Below are 20227 nucleotides of genomic sequence, written 5' to 3' on the forward strand. Positions count from 1 at the left end.
AGTGCATTAATCTTCAATCTTGGAAAAAAAAAAAAAAAAGCCGGGCGCGGTGGCTCAAGCCTGTAATCCCAGCACTTTGGGAGGCCGAGGCGGGTGGATCACGAGGTCAAGAGATCGAGACCATCCTGGTCAACATGGTGAAACCCCGTCTCTACTAAATATACAAAAAATTAGCTGGGCATGGTGGCGCGTGCCTGTAGTCCCAGCTACTCAGGAGGCTGAGGCAGGAGAATTGCCTGAACCCAGGAGGCGGAGGTTGCGGTGAGCCGAGATCGTGCCATTGCACTCCAGCCTGGGTAACAAGAGCGAAACTCCCGTCTCAAAAAAAAAAAAAAAAGCCAAGCCAGGCACGGTGCCTCACGCTTGTAATCCCAGCATGCTGGGAGGCTGAGGCAGGCAGATCACGAGGTCAGGAGATCAAGACCCGCCTGGCTAACATGGTGAAACCCTGTCTCTACTAAAAAAAAAAAAAAAAAATTAGCTGGGTGTGGCAACAGGCATCTGTAGTCCCAGCTACTTGGGAGGCTGAGGCAGGAGAATCACTTAAACCTGGGAGGCAGAGGTTGCAGTGAGCCAAGGTCGCACCACTGCACTCCAGCCTGGGCAACAGAGCAAGACTGTCTCAAAAAAGAAAAACCCCACATTCCCAGCCCGACCTGGCCTTCATCCCATCCATAGCGCCTCAGCTGGGTCTCCCGACCCCTCCTCCCTGGGCTGCAGGGCACCCGCTCTGCTGCCAGGTGCGCCCACCCAGAGCACATGGCTGCTCACCCTCACTTGGGCTGATCTGGCCCAGTCAGCAGCTCAAACACCACTAACCACAGCAGCATCCAGACCCACACCCATAAACCCACTGCACATGCCTGTCAGACAGGCCTCTGGGGTACCCCAAGCCCTTCATCTTCCCATGGCAGCCCACCTGGGCAGGTTCAAAGCCCTGGGCCCTCCGAGACGCCTCTGTGGCTCACACGTCCTTCCAGCCTACCTGGAACTCCTGCTCCGCCTCCAGATCACATGGAGGACCCTCGAGCACCACCCACCAGCCAGACCAGCCTCGGACGCCCAGCCCCACCTGGGTCCCCAGCTCCCACAAGAGCTTTCAGCCTAGGACTTTGCCTGCCCTGGACTCTGGGAAAGACATGATCAGGTAAACTGAGGCACAGGTCTGGCAGTGTAGACCATGAGCGCTGTGCAGGTCTGCATAGGTGCAAGAGTCCCATGTCTTGCTGGCCCTGTCCCTGAGGAGACCGGCTCAGAGGCTCCCATACACACAGGTCCCACTGCTGCCCAGCTGAACCTCATCTGCTGGGAATGGTCCCGGCTATCTAACTGTGGTGCATCCTGGGCCTCCAGGGCTCCTGTCCCTGGTGCATGTGGCGGGGCGAGGGGTGCCCCCTGGAATCGCAGGACAGAAACAAAGCAGCTGGTCTGTCTCAGGGCACCAAGCCCTCGGGTGGGGCTTCCCGTCAGCCTCCTCCAGAAATTCATCGCCACCCACGGCTGCTGGTCACAGGCAGGGCTGAGCAGCCCAGAGGCACTCTGGCCCCTAAGGCTGCACGGATCAACTCCGCAGCACAGATGCCTGCCTCTGCCGGAGCTGTACCCAACCCCAGGGCAGGCAAAGACACCTCAGCCGCCAGGTTTACGAAAATGCCTTTTATTTACATAAAATCTCCCTGTGTGCCCAGCTGGCCCGGTAGCGGCCATTGAAGGCAGCAATGTGGCTCAATAGGCCATGGGGCACCTGGGGCTGCAGAGTGAGGTGGCTCCCTCCGCACAGGACCCGGGACACGCGCCATGGCACAGGCCTGGTTGCTGCCCATGACCTCCATGAGGTCCCAGCTCCATCTCCACCACCCCAGGGTGGAAAGCAGTGTGCCTCACCTTGGCCAGGCTGGGCCAAAACAGAGGCTGCGCCCCACCCTCCGGCCCCACCCTCTCCCCTTGGAAAACAGGTGGGTTTTTCCTAACCCAGGAAAATGGAAGATGACCACACTTTCTATGGCTGTGAAAGTACAAGGAGAGGCAGTGCCCTGGGAGCTGCCGCGTGGATGGCAGGCCAGTCCCGGACCCGGCTCCAGGGAGCAGGAGGGGGGGCCATGACCACAGGACAGGCCTGGCCACAGCCCCGGGAGGGGGGACTGCCCTGCACACCCAGGTCCGAGAGTCCCTTCTGGCTGACCATGGCTGTGACTCAGCAGGGCCCCAGCACCAAGCTTCCCTGGGGGAGCCTCAGAGTGGGGTAGGGGCAGGCACGCTGGGGAGGGGCAGCTCCAGGGCGGGCGTCTCCGCCGCCTGCGCCGGGCTGGGCTTCCGGTGGTCCAGCTGCTCCAGCTTCTCGCCAAGCTGAGAGTAAAGCTCCTTCACAGCCTCTCCACTCTGCGGGAACCACAGCCATGAGGCGGGTGAGGTGCAGGGGCGGGCGCAGGAGCAGGGGCGGGCACCCACAGGACCCCGAGGGCAGTGTGGTGAGCACACCCTCGGCTGGGAGCCCCTAGGCACCCACCTGGCCTGTAGGCTCCAGGGCCTTCTGCAAGGCTTCCAGCTTCGATGGGGCCACCCTGGGGTGCAGGTGAATGAGGAGCCGCAGGGCGTGCCGCTGCACGTTCTCCTTCCTGGGAAAGGCCACTGGGGTTGGGGCGTGAGGCGGCCCTGCTGTCCCCCCAGGCCCAGCCCAGCTGCAGGTGGGCGAGACCCCTGGAGACAGGCCAGGACCAGCCCTTGGACCCTCCCCAGCTGTGCCCAGCAAACCCACCTGCAAACCCCACCCCCAGGAGGGGGACGGCGGCCACCTCAGGCTGCCGCAGACAGGGGCAGAGTGGCAGAGCAGGCCTACCTGGGCGAGGCGGTGAGGAAGAAGCCATCGAAGAGGCTGCTGCAGAAGTCCTCCAGGGCAAACTCGTCCGCCAGCAGCGCCAGGCTGCCCGTAAGCAGGTGGAGGAAGATGTCGCCAAAGGCCAAGTCGCCGAAGGTCTCCACTGCAGACACAGCAGGCATCAGCCCAGCACCACCCACCCTGCCCAGCCACCCCAGAGCGGGCACCTTTGTCCTGAGACCTCAGCACCCACTTCTGGGGGTGCTCACATGGGGGTTCTCAGTTGTTCTGAGGTGAGAAGCACAGGGTCCAGCAGGTGAGGAGGTGGGAGGTGGACAGGGACAGGGGAGGAGACAGAAAAACAAGGTGCTCCTCTATCCCAAAAGGCGCAGCCAGTGGCGGGGCCCAGGGGGGACACGACGTAACCAGGTCTGGCTGGTCCCCCCAGACCACCAGCCACATGGTGCACAGGAAAGAACCAAGAAAAACTTCCACATTCTCTGTTGTAGCCAGACACCAAAACACAACAAAGACGCCTGGCAGGCCCCCGGACGCCTCACCCGCCATCACAGCACAGAAGCCACGGAGCACGGCAGACACTTGCCAAGAGCAAATCGCAGGCCCTATGCCACATGCAGCGCCCGCAGGGAGGGTGGCCGCCCGCGGACCCATGCCGGTGGAATGATGCCGGACAGAGCTGCGGCCAGGTTGCACAGAGGTGCTATGTGCGGACAGGAGTAGGTGGCCTTCCCAGCACCCCGGATGGGGCCTTTCTGAGGACAGACCCAGCTGGCATCACCTGCGTCCAGAGAGTGACCAGAATGTTTCCAGAAGACCCAGGCCCCCAAGGTGCCTGCCTGCCTCCAAGGGCCTTGGCCAGCCACATGGCCAGGTGGTCACAGGACACGTGGCAGGCAGTCATGACCAGGGGACACAGCAGCCAGGCCCCACCCGGCAAATGCCCTGATTCCTGCAACTCTGGGGAACCCGAAACTGAGACAGCAGAGGAAACAGGCACCTCCCAACCCTGACGGGACTCTCCACGCAGCAGTGGAGACACCTGGAGAGGGGCAGCCACAGCCAGTCAGCAGAGGGGCACCAGTGAGCCCAGCTCAGCTGTGACAGTGGTCTGTTGTCTGTGGTCACTATTTTTTTTTTTTCTTGAGGAGTCTTACTCTGTCGCCCAGGCTGGAGTGCAATGGTTCAATCTCAGCTCACTGCAACCTCCACCTCCTGGGTTCAAGCAATTCTCCTGCCTCAGCCCCTTGAGTAGTTGGGACTACAGGCACCCACAACCACGCCTGGCTAATTTTTGTATTTTTAGTAGAGACGGGGTTTCACCATGTTGGCCAGGCTGGTCTGGAACTCCTGACCCCAGGAGATCCACCTGCCTTGGCCTCCCAAGGTGCTGGGATTACAAAGTGAGCTGCCGTGCCCGGCCAGTGCCTGCTTTTTAAAGACATTTAAAGGCACTCTTTTGAGAAAGCATCTTGCTCTGTTGACTAGGCTGGAGTGCAGTGGTGCAATCTCAGCTCACTGCAACCTCTGCTTCCTGGGTTCCAATGATTCTTCCTCCTCAGACTCCCGAGTGGCTGGGACTACAGGTGCCTGCCACCACGCCCGGCTAATTTTGTATTTTTAGTAGAGACGGGGTTTTACCATGTTGGCCAGGCTGGTCTGGAACTCCTGACCTCAGGTGATCTCCCTGCCTTTGCAGAGATGCCTGAGGCTGGAGCCTGCATGCTGTGATGTCTCAGACTCACACCCAGACATCAGCCTGAGGGACAGGTGGCCACACGCGGACCCCGGGGAGGCTGGAGACGATGCTGGGTCCTCACTGTACCCAGTTTATATTCTTTCACAAATTTCCACAACAAAATGTTAAAAAATAGGCCGGACACAGTGACTCATGCCTGTAATCTCAGCCCTTTGGGAGGCAGAGGCAGAGGTGGGCAGATCACAAGGTGAAGAGAGGTGGAGACCATCCTGGCCAACATGGTGAAACCCTGTCTCTACTAAAAATAAAAATTAGTTGGGTGTGGTAGCACACGCCTGTAGTCCCAGCTACTCAGGAGGCTGAGGCAGGAGAATCGCTTGATCCCGGGAGGTGGAGGTTGCGGTGAGCTGAGATGGTGCCACTGCTCTCCAGCAGGCGACAGAGCGAGACTCTGTCTCAAATAACAACAATAAAATAAACAGGAGAGGAGAGAATTCCAAAAATCAACATCCATTCTTACTAGAACGCACTAAAAACCTAAGAACAAGCGTGCTCTCCCCAAACGTGACTGAAAATGCACATCCCTGCCCGGGGGCAGCTGCGTGAGCTGAGGGAAAGCTGCACTCCTGGTTCTCAGCCCGTTTCTAGCCACAATCAAATGAGAGAAATGGAAGTGCAGGCATAGGGAGGGCCTCCCAAGTGACTGTCGTGCAGACTCCGCAGGGTGACTAACTGACACACGTCCAGCAGGTGCCGCCTACTGCACACCTGCGCTGGGCCACGGCCTCGCCCCCGAGCTACACGCCTGAGCAGCATGTGGCTGCACCGAGGACCGGGAGCCGCCGGGACACCATGCTAAGTGACTGTGTACCTAAACGGAGAAGGCAGGGTGAAAATACAGTACCGTCAGCTGATGTGACTGCGCGGCTGCCTATGTGGTCCACAGTTGACAGAACATTATGTGACATGTGACTGTCTTGCAGTGGACAGAAAGGCCAAGGCAAACCCAAGTTATTTATAACTGTGTTCCCGGAAGTCTCAGAAATAAACAAGCCGGCTCTGCCGGCGGCCACAGCGCAACGTCCCGACACCTTCACGCGCCTGCTGGAGCCTCAAGGAGCAGCAGTACCGGCCCCCCGTAAGCCCGTGAGGCTTTGTTAGGTCACACCTACCTATGTCGTCTGATGCCACTGTCTGTGATCACTCACCCCAGCAGCAACGGGAAACCCACACCCAAGCCACCCAAGCTCAGTGAGAGGGTGGCTGGGGCCAGGTTAATACCCATAGGCAGCTTCTCCCACAAAGAAAGCCGGAAAACGTGGCTGGGCACCGTGGCTAACCTTGGGTGGCTGAGGTGGGTGGGTCACGAAGTCAGGAGATCGAGACCAGCCTGGCCAACACAGTGAAACCAGGTCTCCACTAAAAATACAAAAAATTAGCTGGGCATGGTGGTGCGTGCCTGTAGTCCCAACTACTTGGGAGGCTGAGGCAGGAGAATTGCTCGAACCCGGAAGGCGGAGGTCATGGTGAGCTGAGATCGCGCCACTGCACTCCAGCCTGGGTGACAGAGCGAGGCCCCGTCTCCAAAAAAAAAAAAAAAAAAAGAGCTGGAAAACACATGTACCCACTGTCCTCACACATGCACCAGCCACGAGAAGCACATTTGGCACGCGCGTGGCATGGACGTGGCCCCAGTCACTGCTGAAACCTGATCCCCAAGGCAACACCGCTGAGGTCGTGAGGGCTCCCCCTGCCAAAGGCTTCATGCTGTTACCACAGGAGTGTGCTCCTGAGAAAAGGGGAAGCTTGGCCCCTTCTGTCTCCATCTCTGTCTCATCTCTAGCTGCCTCTGTCTCTTGTCTGTCTCTCTCCCTCATCTTTGTCTCTCATCTGTCAGTCTCTGCTGTCTGTCTCTCATCTGGGTCTGTGTGTCTCTGTCTCTCCTCTCTGGCTCTGCGTCTGTCTCTTGTCTCTGTGTCAGTGTCTCTCATCTATGTGTCTCTCTCTCCTCTCTGTGTGTCTGTCTCTGTGTCTCTCATCTGGGTCTGTGTATCTCTGTCTCTCATCTCTGTGTGTCTCTGTCTCTCCTCTCTGGCTCTGCGTCTGTCTCTGTCTCTGCGTCTCTCCTCTGGGTCTGTGTCTGTCCCTCCTCTGCGTCTCTCATCTGTGTGTGTCTCTCTCCTGTCTGGCTCTGCATCTGGCTCTGGCTCTGCATCTCTCATCTCAGTCTGTGTCTCTGTCACTCATCTCTGTGTGTGTCATCTCAGTCTATGTGTCTCTGTGTCTCTCCATCTGCGTCTGTGTGTCTTTGTCTCTCCTGTCTGGCTTTGCGTCTGGCTATCTCTGTCTCTCCTCCGTGTCTCTCCTCTGGGTCTGTGTGTCTGTCTCTCCTGTCTGGCTCTGCATCTGGCTGTCTCCCTTGCCCGTGCTGTCCTGCCTGGCCATCCCATGGGATGACGCAAGAAAAAGCCCATGCCAGATACAGACCCCTGACTTCCCAGCCTGCAGAACTGTGAGAAGGCCCTGCTTTTTTTTTTTTTTTTTGAGACAGAGTTTCGCTCTTGTTTACCCAGGCTGGAGTGCAATGGCGCCATCTTGGCTCACCGCAACCTCCGCCTCCTGGGTTCAGGCAATTCTCCTGCCTCAGCCTCCCGGGTAGCTGGGATTACAGGCACGCGCCACCATGCCCAGCTAATTTTTTGTATTTTTAGTAGAGATGAGGTTTCACCATGTTGATTAGGATGGTCTCGATCTCTTGACCTCGTGATCCACCCACCTCAGCCTCCCAAAGTGTTGGGATTACAGGCGTGAGCCACTGCGCCCAGCTGAGTCCCTGCTTTTTTTTCAAGACAGGCTCGCTCCGTCACCCAGGCTGGAGTGCAGTGGTGCGATCTCAGCTCACAGTAGCCTCCACCTCCCGGTTCAAGTGATTCTCCTGCCTCAACCTCCCAAGTGGCTGCGACTAGAGGCACCTGCCACGGTGCCCGGCTAATTTTTGTACTTTTTTGTACATGAGGTTTCACCATGTTGGCCAGGCTGGTCTCCAACTCCTGACCTCGTGATTCGCCTGCATTGGCCTCCGAAAGTGCTGGGATTTGAGGCCTGAGCCACTGCGCCCACCATCCCGGCTCTTTCTAAATTGCTCCGTCTGGAGTCTCTGTTAGAGCAGCACAAGGTGAGTTAAGTCGGCAAACCCCAGACAAGGCCCGAGTCAGCAGGAAAGGGCCCAGGGTCCGTGTCGCAGCTGCGGGGGGGGCCACACGGCCAGAGTGGCCCCATCTCCCCCACGGGACCTGCAGCTCTACTCCTGAAGGTGGCCATTTGGACCCGTCCTCTTCGTCCTAGCTTGCAACAACTCTCCCCTAGGAGGCTCCCGAGGGCAGAGGGCCCGTCACCGCCTGGGGTGGGGAACCGAGGCAGGCACTCTCCCTGCCTCCCCCTCCCTCTCTCCTCTGAGCACCGGGGGGCCCCACGCCACCTGCCAGTCTGGAGAAAATAAAGATGGCTCTTACATCACCTTTTTGTTGGAAAGTACAAAGTTGAACTCTCTCTCCCTTTCCTAGTAAAACAGACTGCAGACAAAATGTAAGTGAAAACAAGGCCAGGCACAGACACTCACGCCTGTAATCCCAGCACTTTGGGAGGCCAAGGCAGGTGGATCACAAGGTCAGGAGTTGGAGACCAGCCTGACCAATATGGTAAAACCCCGTTTCTACCAGAAATACAACAGTTCGCCGGTGTGGTGGCGGGCACCTGTAATCCCAGCTACTCAGGAGGCCGAGGAACCCAGGAGCCTGACATTGCAGTGAGCCAAGACTGTGCCACTGCACTCCAGCCTGGGCGAAAAAGCGAGACTCTGCCTCAAAAAAAAAAAAAAAGTGAAAACAAATCTAGCAAAGTTGGAGGTGAGCTGGGGAGACGGCAGCTCCTGGGGGCCTGGGACTGCACCCTGGGCGGGATCACACACGGCAACTGCCACAGGGAGGGCGTGCCAGGCACCACCAGTCAGCACTCACCAGCCCCGGCGGTCAGCACTCACCCAGCCCTGGCAGCAGGCGGAGGAGCGCGTTCTTATTCCTCTGCTTGGTGATGTGCAGGACGTAGTACAGCCCCACCTCGCAGGCCATGCGCTGCTCCTGCAGAAACCTGTGCCCAGGGCGCCGTCAGCCCCACGTCAGCCCCCAGGTCAACCCCCGACCAACCCTGCAGCAGCCCCAGGGAACAGTGCCACCCCTGCCCCTCGGCCCCGCAGCCCGTACTTAGTAAAGCTTTCAGGAAGTGTGTTTGGATACGAGACTGCGGCTTTCTCCTCAGCCGGAAGTTTCTGATCCACATTGAAAGTGTAGTCATCTACCAGGAAGGACATGAGCATCGGGAGGAACCTGGTGATGAGCTCCACCTCCTAGGAGGAGGGAGGCCGTGAGGGACCTGGGCCCCACGCCCCCACCCAACCTGACACACACCACACCCCTGGCCCTCCTGCTTCCCCCACACACCTTCCCACCCCAACCCTCCTCTCCAGGTCTCCCACCCAGGGACATCTCCTCAAACCCCCTTCTAGGCCTGGATCCATAAGGAGCGGCCGCCACCCTGTTGCCAGCCACGATGGACGAAGACCCCAGAACACCCCTGGTGGGGATTTTCCCAAAAGGAAGGTTGGCACCTCCAGAAAGGAAGCTTTGGGACCAAAGGGGCCTCAAAATCGCCTTGCTAGCGCCTTCCCCCCACTCCACGTCCCGCCCACAACCTCTCCTTGTCTCTGCCCCACAGGAGGCTCGTTACCATCTTGGGCTCCTTGAAGACCTGGCTGTCAATCATGTCCCAGGCTCCCTGGCCCAGCGCCAGCAGCCGGAGCAGCAGCAGGAGGTCGGGGCTGTCCTGCAGGGAGCACAGGCTCAGCGTCTCTTCCAGGTGGCGCGTCCTAGGCACGGAGCTCCTCTGACCCCACTCGCTACCCAGCAGGGTCTCTGGTGCCCATGGCCAGGTCCACAGGACTGTGATCACTGGCCCCACACACGGGGTGAAACCGTCGCATGGGGGGAAGCACGGGACTCTACCTAGGCTGCCACAGTCCACATCCCCAACCACCCAGTGCGCAGTGTAGCCGCCAAGGTCCACACCCCCGACCACCCAGGACAGCCAGCGGGGCGGCCAAGGGGCCCCAGCAGCCACTGGCAAAGCGCAAGCTCACCCTGGGCAGCGTCTCCTGGCCAACCAGCTCCTGCAGGTGCCTGACTGTGCTCAGCGCCAGCGTGTTGATGGCGAAGGGGTCACACAGGATCATGGACAGGTCCCTGGAAGGAGGCCGCCTTGGTGTTAACGCAACACCTGCTGCCCCTCCCGTCAGCAGCATGGTCCTCAGGAGGGGTGGCCTAGGCTGGGTCTGGGACTGGTGGCGAACGCCCACCACATGCTGGGTTTCTTAAAAAAAAAAGCTTAAGGTGGCGGGTGCAGTAACTCATGCCTGTAATCCCAGCACTTTAGGAGGCCAACACAGGCAGATCATGAGGTCAGGAGGTCGAGACCATCCTGGCCAACACTGCGGAACCCCATCTCTACTAAAAATACAAAAGCTAGCTGGGCGTGGTGGTTCACGCCTGGAATCCCAGCTACTGGGGAGGCTGAGGCAGGAGAATCGCTTGAACCCGGAGGCGGCCAGATCATACCACTACACTCCAGCCTGGTGACAGAGCAAGACTCCATGACCACAAAAAACCGAAAAACTTCAGGTTCGCCATTTGTCCTTAATGTACTCAAAGATCTTTCAAATTAAAGAGTTTAAAAAGCCGGGCGCGCGGTGGCTCAAGCCTGTAATCCCAGCACTTTGGGAGGCCGAGGCGGGTGGATCACGAGGTCGAGAGATCGAGACCATCCTGGTCAACAAGGTGAAACCCCGTCTCTACTAAAAATACAAAAAGTTAGCTGGGCATGGTGGTGCGTGCCTGTAATCCCAGCTACTTAGGAGGCTGAGGCAGGAGAATTGCCTGAGCCCAGGAGGTGGAGGTTGCGGTGAGCCGAGATCGTGCCATTGCACTCCAGCCTGGGTAACAAAAGCGAAACTCCGTCTCAAAAAAAAAAAAAAGCCGGGCGCGGTGGCTCAAGCCTGTAATCCCAGCACTTTGGGAGGCCGAGGCGGGTGGATCACGAGGTCGAGAGATCGAGACCATCCTGGTCAACATGGTGAAACCCCGCCTCTACTAAAGATACAAAAAATCAGCTGGGCATGGTGGCTCGTGCCTGTAATCCCAGCTACTCAGGAGGCTGAGGCAGGAGAATTGCCTGAACCCAGGAGGCGGAGGTTGCAGTAAGCCGAGATCGCGCCATTGCACTTCAGCCTGGGTAACGAGCGAAACTCTGTCTCAAAAAAAAAAAAAAAAAAAAAGGAGTTAAGAAAAAACTAAAAAAAAGGCTGGGTGTGGTGGCTCACGCTTGTAATCACAGCACTTTGAAAGGCTAAGGCCAGTGAATTGCTCACGCACAGGAGTTCGAGACCTGCCTAGCCAACATGGCAGAACCCTATCTCTACTAAAAATACAAAAATTAGTTGGGTGTGGTGGCACAGGCCTGTAATCCCAGCTACTCAGGTGGCTGAGGTAGGAGAATAGCTTGAGCCTGAGGTGGAGTTTGCAGTGAGCAGAGATCGCACCGCTGTACTCCAGCCTGGGGTACGGAATGAGACTCCGTCTCAGAAAAAGAAGAAATCAACATCCAGGAATAAGCACCTGCTACTGTCAGGGGAGATCCCATAATTGCCAAAGTAGGAGCAAAAGGCCTCAGGCTATTTCCACATAAATAACGAAGAAGAAAGTAACTAGAAATATAACTGTAATCGTTATTAGTTATTCACATGTGATCCTGGTTAATCACAGGTGATCTAAATTCTCTAACTGATGCCTCTCAGGTCGGAAGTGTGAACCTGGGGTGACACTGTGAAATGAATGACACTAAGGCAGGATGCTCTAAGCCCTCTGACCCGCCCGCATAAGGGCTGCTGGAGGGCACCTCGGCCGTGAGGCAGTGCCAGCGCTGGGAGAGCGCCCACTGTTTAGCTAGCTAGGGGAGGAGACGTCCAACATGACTGAGACGTCCGCTTCCCAGGCGACGTTAGAAAACTCTGCTCCTCCAAGGCCCTGTGGTTAGGCCTGACGGCTGTCAGGGACACCCACAGACATCCAGGGGTTAACTGTCCCTGTGTGAGGCTGTGCTTCAGCGGTCACGCTCCATGTCCACTCTCATGCTCCACTTCTGCACCTGGCCCCTTCTGTCTTAGAAAAGAGAAGCAGTCACAGTAATATCAATCTTCATGTTGTAGTTCTTCCTTGATAAGTATGAAAAAAGTGCGGATCGGCCGGGCGCGGTGGCTCACGCCTACAATCCCAGCAATTTGGGAGGCCGAGGCGGGCGGATCATGAGGTCAAGAGATCGAGACCATCCTGGCCAACATGGTGAAACCCCGTCTCTACTAAAAATACACAAAAAAAATTAGCTGGGCGTGGTGGCGCGTGCTTGTAGTCCCAGCTACCCAGGAGGCTAAGGCAGAAGAAATGCTTGAACCCGGGAGGCAGAGGTTGCGGTAAGCCCAGATCGTGCCACTGCACTCCAGCCTGGTGCCTGGCAACAGAGCAAGACTCTGTCTCAAAAAAAGAAAAAAAAGAAAAAAGTGCGGATGCATTATGCTCCTGACCTCACCTCGGGTGTCAGAAATTCCTGAGTCCCTACCTGAATGACCTGTGATGGACCTGACCCTTTCACTGCTGCACCCTACCTACCCTGCCCCCAGTCTCCGCCACCAAGACCACACCCTACCTACCCTGCCCCCAGTCTCCACCACCAAGACCACGCCCTACCTACCCTGCCCCCAGATTTGCAACTCAATGAAAGTGAGAGCGTCCTGGCACTCGGGGCCACTACTGGTCGAGATCTGGGTAGCGGTGGACCCCAGGCCCAAACTCTCTCTTCTCTGTCTCCACGTCTCGTGTCTTCTATTTCTACATTGCTCGTCTCCGCCCCAGCCGGGAGGGGCTCACAGAACCCTGCAGGGCTGAACCCTATATGCTACCCACAGCAAAACACAGCAAGCACAGCCCAGATGCACAGGGCACTGAGGGCGGAAGGCCTCGAGGAGCTGACCTCACCCCAGCACCTGCTCCTGGCCCTTCTTGACTCCATCCAGAAAGCCCTGTAGCTCCCGAGCCCTCTTGCTGTCCACGAACCGCTCTCGGATGCAAGCGTCCAGGCACCAGGTGAACTGCAAGGAGGAAACATAGTGGGGACCCAGCCCAAACCTCCCAGGACAACCAGAGACCACAGCCCCAGCCCTGGCCTCTGGCACAGTCACAGCCGCTGTGAGGACAGCAGCAGGTACCAGTCCACGGCACTCCCCACACCCCACGGCAGAAGCAGCGGGGTCAGGACAGCAGTGGAGAGGGTCATGCTTCTTTCCAAAAAAGGACTCCCTCATGGCACCCTGGGGTGGCTTACTGAAGCACTCCAAGTGATGGAGGCCTCAGAGGGTGACACTGGAGTCCTGGGAAGATGGTCCCGGGTTGCAGGCTCCCGTGGGAAGGGAAAACCCTATTCCTGGAGCACTCGGTACCAGACCAACAAGTGGCCTCCAGGGTTCTGGGGAGGCAGAGAGCCACAGACCAGGTGGAAAGATGGAAGGACGCTGGGGCAATGGTCAGGGTCCAGCCTGTGGGTCCTACATTCCTCGGGAAGAGAAAGGGCTGGACAGGGCAAGGGAGTTCCCAGGAACAACCAGGTCGCTGGCTCAGATGCAGGGAACTAGCTACCTCCTGCTGTCAGGGTCTGCAGAGGTGCCAAGGGGCCAGCACACAGCAAGACAGAAAGACAGAGCCCAGGAAACAGGCTTGGGAGAGGAGAGCACCCAGCTGGTCCCTGGACCAGCCAAACCCAAGGGGAGGAGGAGCCAGGAGGGCCAGGGTGGGGAGGGAGGGAGGGCAGAGCTACCTTGTGGCACGGGTCCACGGTGCAGATCTCGCCCACGTCCAGGTCGTGCAGGGACATGAGCAGTTCGGCCCGCAGCGTGCAGTAGTGCACGTTCCGCGTGCGCAGGAAGAGCGTGCGCAGAAACTGCAGCACCATGTCGTACAGCTTCACGTTCTTCCCCACCATCTGCGTCAGCCGCTGCACCACCTGTGGTGAGAGCCGCCCATCAGGCCCCGGGACCCTCCCGGGCTCCGCCAGAGCCAGGACAAGCGGACGTCACACCCAGGGGTGGCACGGCCCTCTCTCTGGACCTCTGTCTTTCCTACTTCTAGGCAGAAAAGCTTCCCTCCTCTCTCATTAAATATTGGCACCGGTCTGATGGTAGCTGGTTCTGTTATTTTTATTACTTTTTCTTGAAACAAGGCCTTGCTCTGTTGCCCAGGATGGAGTGCGGTGGTGCGATCATGGCTCACTGCAGCCTTGACCTCCTGGGCTTAAGTGATCCTCCTGCCTCAGCCTCCCAAGTAGCTGGAACTGCAGCTGCAGCCCAACCAATTTTTTTTTTTTTTTTTTGAGATGAAGTCTCACTCTGTCACAGGCTGGAGTGTGGTGGCACAATCTCAGCTCACTGCAACTCCGCCTCCTGGGTTCAAGCAGTTCTCCCACCTCAGCCTCCCAAGTAGCTGGGATTACAGGTATGTGCCACCATGCCTGGCTAATTGTGTATTAATACAGATGAGGTTTCACCATGTTGTCTGGGCTGGTCTTGATCTCTTGATCTCGTGATCTGCCTGGCTCAGCCACCCAAAGTGCTGGGATTACAGGCTTGAGCCACCGTGCCCCGCCTTTTTTTTTTTAAATGTAACTTTTTAAAACAGAATCGGGCTGGGCACCGTGACTCACGCCTGTAATCCCAGCCCTTTGGGAGGCGGAGACAGGTTGATCGCCTGAGGTCAGAAGTTCCAGACCAGCCTGGCCAACATGGGGAAATCCCGTCTCTACTAAAAACACAAAAATTAGCTGGGTGTGGTAGCACATGCCTGTCATCCCAGCTACTCAGGAGGTAGAGGCAGGAGAATCACTTCAACCCGGCAGACGAAGTCTGCAGTGAGCCGAAATCTTGCCACTCCACTCCAGCCTGAGCAACAGGAGACTCCGCATCAAAAAAATAAAATAAACATAAAAGAGAATCAACATACGACTAAGCAGGCCAAGCAAGGCCCTCACAGACAGAAATCAGTACAGGCAGCACCAGGTCACCAGAAGAGACAGGATGAAGAAGGGCCTGGGGAGGCAGGGCACCCCGGTTCACAGAGGGCCCGAGGGCTCTGTCTAACAGCAATGGAACAAGGTGGCCCAGGGAGGACTCAGCTGGGAATAAACAAACAGGGACGGGAGTAGAGAGGTGGCACAAGCCAGCCACAACAAGCCTGCTGCCACCTGTGCAAGTGGTCAGGAACCACGGCCCGAATGGAGCCCACAGCCACATGTAACTGTTCAGCATTTCAAGTGAGTTCAGATGGGCTCTAAGCATGAACGACTCGCCAGGTTTCAAATTTTAGTGATCCTCCTGCAAAAAGCTATAGCCCAAACATTTTTTTTTCTTTTGAGACAGGGTTGGCCAAGCTGGAGTGCAGTGGCTGAATCATAGCTCAGTGCAGCCTCAACCTTCCGGGCCCAAGCAATCCTCCTGCCTCAGCCTCCAGAGTAGCTGGGACAACAGGTGTGCACCACCATGGTTGGCTACTTTGTTTTTTTTTTTTTAGAGATGAGATCTCCCTACATTGCACACGTTGGTCTTAAACCACCAGGCTCAGGCCATTCTCTCACCTTAGCCTCCCAAGGTACTAGGAGCGCAAGCGTGAGCCACCGTACCCAGCCCAATCTTTCACATTAAATGCTGAAAGATAATACTCTGGATATACTGGGCCAATGTCAACATTAATGAAACTGGTCTCATCTTTTTTTCTTAATGTGGATTCTGTAAACTCTTACCTTATAGTTCACTTTATTTTTCTACCTAACAGCTAGTTTAAAGCAGGTTAGGGTCGAGTGCGGCGGCTCACGCCTGTAATCCCAGCACTTTGGGAGGCCAAGGTGGGTGGATCACCTGAGGTCAGGAGATCGAGACCAGCATGGTCAACATGGTGAAACCCTGTCACTACTAAACATAAAAAAAATACAAAAATTAGCCAGGCACGATGGTACGTGCCTATAGTCTCGGCTACTCAAGAGGCTGAGGCAGAACTGCTTGAACCCAGGAGGCGGAGGTTGCAGTGAACCGTGACCAAGCCACTGCACTCCAGCACGGGCAACAGAACAAGAGTTCATCGCCAAAAAAAAAAAAAATGGTTAATTACAAAAATTTCACAACCACTTGCAGTCGCTTATACCTATAATCTCAGCACTTCAGGAGGCCAAGGCAGGCAGATTTCTTGAGCCCCAGAGTTCGAGACCAGCCTAGGCAACGTAGTGAAACCCCATCTCTACAAAAAATACACAGACTAACCAGGCATGGTAGCGCACACCTGTGGTTCCAGCTGCTTAAGAGACTGAGGTCGGAGGATTGCTTGAGCCCAGGAGGTGGAGGCTGCAGTGAGCCTTGATCACACCACTGTAGTCCAACCTGGGTGACAGAGTGAGACCCTGTCTCAAAAAAAAAAAAATCCAAGAAACAAAAAAAAAGAAATCTCAGCTGGGCGTGCTGCCTCATGTCTGTAATCCCAGCACTTTAGGAGACTGACGAAGGAGGACTGCTTCAGCCCAGGAGTTCGAGACCAGACTATGCAACACAGTCAGACCCCATCTCTACAAAAATCAGTATTTAATTAGTCCAAGTGTGGTGGCACATGCTTGTGGTCCTAGCTACTCAGGAGCCTGAGGTGGGAAGCTGGCTTTAGCTCAGGAGGACAAGCCTGCAGTGGGCTGTGATGACACCACTGGACTCCAGCCTAGGCAAGAGTGAGACCCTGTCTCTTAGCAAAAATAGGAAAAAAAAAAAAAAAAGTCCTGCACAGTGGCTTATGCCTGTAATATTCACACTCTGGGAGGATGAGGCAGGCAGATAGATCACTGGAGCTCAAGAGTTTGAGACCAGCCTGACCAACGTAACACTAAAGACATAAAAATTGGCTGGCATGATGGCACACACCTATAATCCCAGCCACTGGGGTGGTTGAGGCAGAATAATACCTTGAACCTGGGAGGCAGAGGCTGCAGTGAGCCGAGATCACACCACTGCACTTCAGCCTGGGTGGCAAGAGCAAAACTCCGTCTCAAAAAAACAAAACAAAACAAAACCACCAGAAAATTTGAGTTTAGAATAACGCCAATGTTATTAACAGGCAGAACCTCGGATTTGCCGTCCTCTGAAGAACAAAAAACAAATAACTCAACTGCAACCATGTCAACAAAGAACTGAAATACTTGAAAGGTGAAGAACCAAACAGAAGTGGCTTTTTAGAAGTAGGGGAGAGTGCTGTAACTTCTCATTAGGGGCCTTTCTGCAGATTTTAACCTTGTCCCCAAATGGCTTTCATCTAAAGTAAAATATATACAAACAGAAAAACCACCAACCTTCCTCCTAGCACAGGTCCGCTGCCCTGCCACCCGCCAGGAGCAGAACCACCCTGCCATTCACAAGGCAGCAAACAGCCGATCCCCAGGTAGCTGAAGGAGCTGGCCACGGCACCCCCAAGAGGTGCCCCACCCTGCCCGCGGTCCGTCCCCCCTCACCTCGCCCTGGCGCCTGGTCTTGGGGGAAGGACTGAAGAAGTTGTGCAGGACGGAGAGCTCTGTGCTGAAGAGCGCGCTCTCCTTCTCCAGGATGTACTGTTTCAGCAGCGGGGAGACCTCGTCCCCGAAGAGGGCCTGGTTGTCCTGCCAGATCTGCCGCTTCACCTCCACGGCGCAGGCTCGATACAGCTCCTTGTCAGCCATCACGAGCTTCAGCTTTTTCTCAGGAACCTACGCAGCACCACAGGCTGCCTGTGAGCGGCACCTGTGTCCCCGGGTCTCCCTCGAGACAAGCCAAGAGGCCTCGGCCCCCCAGAGACCACTTCGAGCCACGCCCCACCCCACAGGGCACCCATGACTGGGCCCCCAGTCCCAGCAGGTTCAGGCTAAATACCAACAGCTCTTTCCCAGAAGGGGCCCCACACCCCAACTCCAGTGCCAAGCTTCAGTCTCCGCGCGGCTCACGTGGGAGAGGCCAGCACAGGAGCCACCATGGACAGCACTCAGGCAGGCGGCTCACTGGAACTTCCACCAACCAAGGGCGTGAGGGTGGGCGGACAGCAGCGCCAGCAGGGTCTTAGAGTCAGGGTCAGGGTCAGGGCTCTACCTTGGGCAGGTGCTTCATGACACACATCACCACAGGCTGCAGGGACGGCATCTTGACCAGAGAAAAGCTCTTCTCCAGAAGCTCTTCCAGCTTCTTGTACCTGGAACAACTCACTCGATTGATGGCGTGGCGACGGGCCGAATCAGAGCAGCCGTCTGTACGTCCCGGACAGATAGCGGCTGCCAGGCCGAGTCTCCACGCGCAGCACACGAGGGGCCAGGGGCCACTCAGACACAGACCCAGGCCGCCTCTGGGGGCAAGGCTGTGCAGCCAGGAGGACGGTCCACGCCCCGAGTCCACCCCGGCCCGGCCGGCCGCCCGGCGCACCCGCCCACCCACCTCTCCTCCGCCTTCCCCTCCGAAGCGATGGCCGACACCCGCTCCAGCAGCTTGTCCCGCAGCTCGTCGAACACCGACTGGTGGAACTCCAGCCGCGGCGTCCCGTGGAGGTCCAGGAAGGGGAGGGCCGACTGCAGAGAGGGCAGCAGCACGCCGTTCTCCGTCTGAGGAAGCAGAAGGTCAGCCGCCGCCCGCGCGCCCGCGCACCCCGACGGCCCGCGGGCACAGGGAGGCGCGACCCCCGGCGTTCCAGGCCGCGGCCACCGGAAGCCGCCCGGCCGCCCCGCAGACGGGACTCGGCCGCCCGAAAAGAGCCGGGCTCCCCCCGCCGCACCTGGAACTGCTCGATGGCCTTGAGCGGCTCCGTGCAGTTGGTCAGGGTCTCCTTCAGGTCCTCGCCGTTGGCCACGCCCAGGTCCTGCAGCCCCGCGAACATGGCCGAGGCCCCGGCCGCCGCCCGGCTCGGCGCCCCATCCCCAGCCCGCTCCCCCGGCGCCGCCGCAGGCGCCCCAGAAGCCCGCTCTGCCGGGCCCCGGGGGCCGCCCGAGCCCCGCTCCCCCGCGCCCTCCAGCTCGGCCAGCTCCCGCCCGCCGCGCGGCTCCGCGCGCGTCCCGCAGCCGCCCACTTCCGCGCCGCACCGTCTGGGTCCGCCCGCCAACCGGCCCCCGGGAAACACCGCCGCGGCCGCGCGCAGGTTCCTGGGAGCAGCCCCGCCCCTCGCGCCACGGGCCCCGCCCCTCGCACCGCAGGCCCCGCCCCGCCAGCCCCGTGCGCATGCGCCCGCCGGTCCCGCGAGCGCATGCGTGGGTGGGAGCCGGGCGGGCGGGCGCCATTTCGGCCGAGTGGATTTCACTCGCGTCCGTGTGGAAAACGTTCCTGCTGGTCTCGCGGCAGCCTCGCGACGCGGGACGTGTTTTCGGGGTTGCGCCCCAGGCCCCGCGCAGCGCTGGTGCGGGACTCGGGTGCGGCCTCCTCGGCGTAAAACGGGCACCAAGCGCCCGCAGCGCTGCGGCGAAGGCGGGGCCTTGCGGACACCGGGAGCACGAACGACGGCCGCCCTCCCCGGGCCTCCCCGCCGCGGCCCCCGGGCCTCCCCGCCGCACCCGCCCCCCGGGCCTCCCCGCCGCCCTCCCGCAGGCTCTCCCGCGCCAGGCCCCGCGCACCCTCTCTCCTTTCGGTCTGCACTGCTGAGGTTTTCTCTAGAAATTCCTTTCCTGCTGCCCAGCAAACTCTAGCTCTTCCTTGAAGGCTCCCTCTTCCACCACCTCCTCCAGGAAGCCCTCCCTCAGCCCAGCTGGAGGAGTTCGCTCCATCCTTCTTGCCGCTCCCGCTTCCAGCTTTGGGTCTCAGGGATTTCCCAACCGTGAGCAGAGCTCCTGTTGCCACGGCCAGGCAACCACAGCTCTGTGGCCACTGGCCAAGTTGATCGGCCCAGGGCCTTCATTAGACCCCTGGCTGGTTCGGTGGCAGAGGAGGACAAGGGGCCCAGCATACGCAGCCCTAGACTTGGAGTCCTCTCTGCGAAGGGGGATGGAGCTGCCGCCATCGGAGCGGCTGCCCGGAGCCTTTCTGAAGGGGTCCGGTTATGGGCCCGGGGTCCGGGAGCTACAGGTGCAGTCACAGTCAGGGGCGACACGACCTGCAGGTCAGCCTCCTGCAAGGTGGCAGCCTTGGGGCCCGACCCCGGGTACGAGGGCAGGCCGGGCAAAGCCACAGGCAGGGGGCCCAGCAGGTAAACGCCCCAGAGTCTGCAGCTCTGGCTCAGCCTACAGGGCCCTGGGCCACAGTTTCCACAGGTGACTCACCCCAGCTGAAGGCCTAGGGGAAGTGGGGCTGGGCCCTAGTGAGCGGGTCCCTGGGCCCCTCCTGAGGGCTGATCAGGTCACCCCATCTGCTGGTGGTGGCTCAGGGCATTTGGTGCCTCCTTCCAAACCAAGTCAGTTCCCTGGCTTAGCAAGCGGCTGACCCTCAGGTGGACAGCAGCTGGACCAGGCCCCTGAAGGGCACAGCTGGGTAGGGGTGTCCCACACAGCCTCCCATCTCACTCCAGGCTAGAGCTCAGTCA

At 58.4% G+C, this 20227-nt stretch overlaps 1 protein-coding gene and 1 long non-coding RNA gene across 2 annotated transcripts; one reads left to right on the forward strand and one right to left on the reverse strand.

The window, feature by feature from the left end:
• Nucleotides 1–1637: 1637 nt before the first annotated feature.
• On the reverse strand, nt 1638–18843 carry NELFB (negative elongation factor complex member B). The gene is made up of 13 exons (XM_039461307.2): nt 18497–18843; nt 18163–18326; nt 17824–17923; nt 17217–17447; nt 13503–13688; nt 12668–12780; nt 9724–9826; nt 9315–9410; nt 8792–8934; nt 8572–8678; nt 2837–2978; nt 2507–2615; nt 1638–2379 (listed from the first exon to the last, which is right to left on the reverse strand). The coding sequence occupies exons 1-13, from the start codon at nt 18596–18598 to the stop codon at nt 2233–2235; spliced, it is 1743 nt and encodes a 580-aa protein (XP_039317241.1). The 5' UTR covers nt 18599–18843; the 3' UTR covers nt 1638–2232.
• Nucleotides 2974–4024, forward strand: LOC141583682 (uncharacterized). Its single transcript, XR_012516452.1, has 2 exons — nt 2974–3108; nt 3325–4024. It is a non-coding gene; the product is annotated as an uncharacterized LOC141583682 (long non-coding RNA).
• Nucleotides 18844–20227: the final 1384 nt, after the last annotated feature.

This window comes from Saimiri boliviensis, chromosome 2 (genome assembly GCF_048565385.1).
Source record: "Saimiri boliviensis isolate mSaiBol1 chromosome 2, mSaiBol1.pri, whole genome shotgun sequence".
Classification (NCBI taxonomy): Eukaryota; Metazoa; Chordata; class Mammalia; order Primates; family Cebidae; genus Saimiri; species Saimiri boliviensis.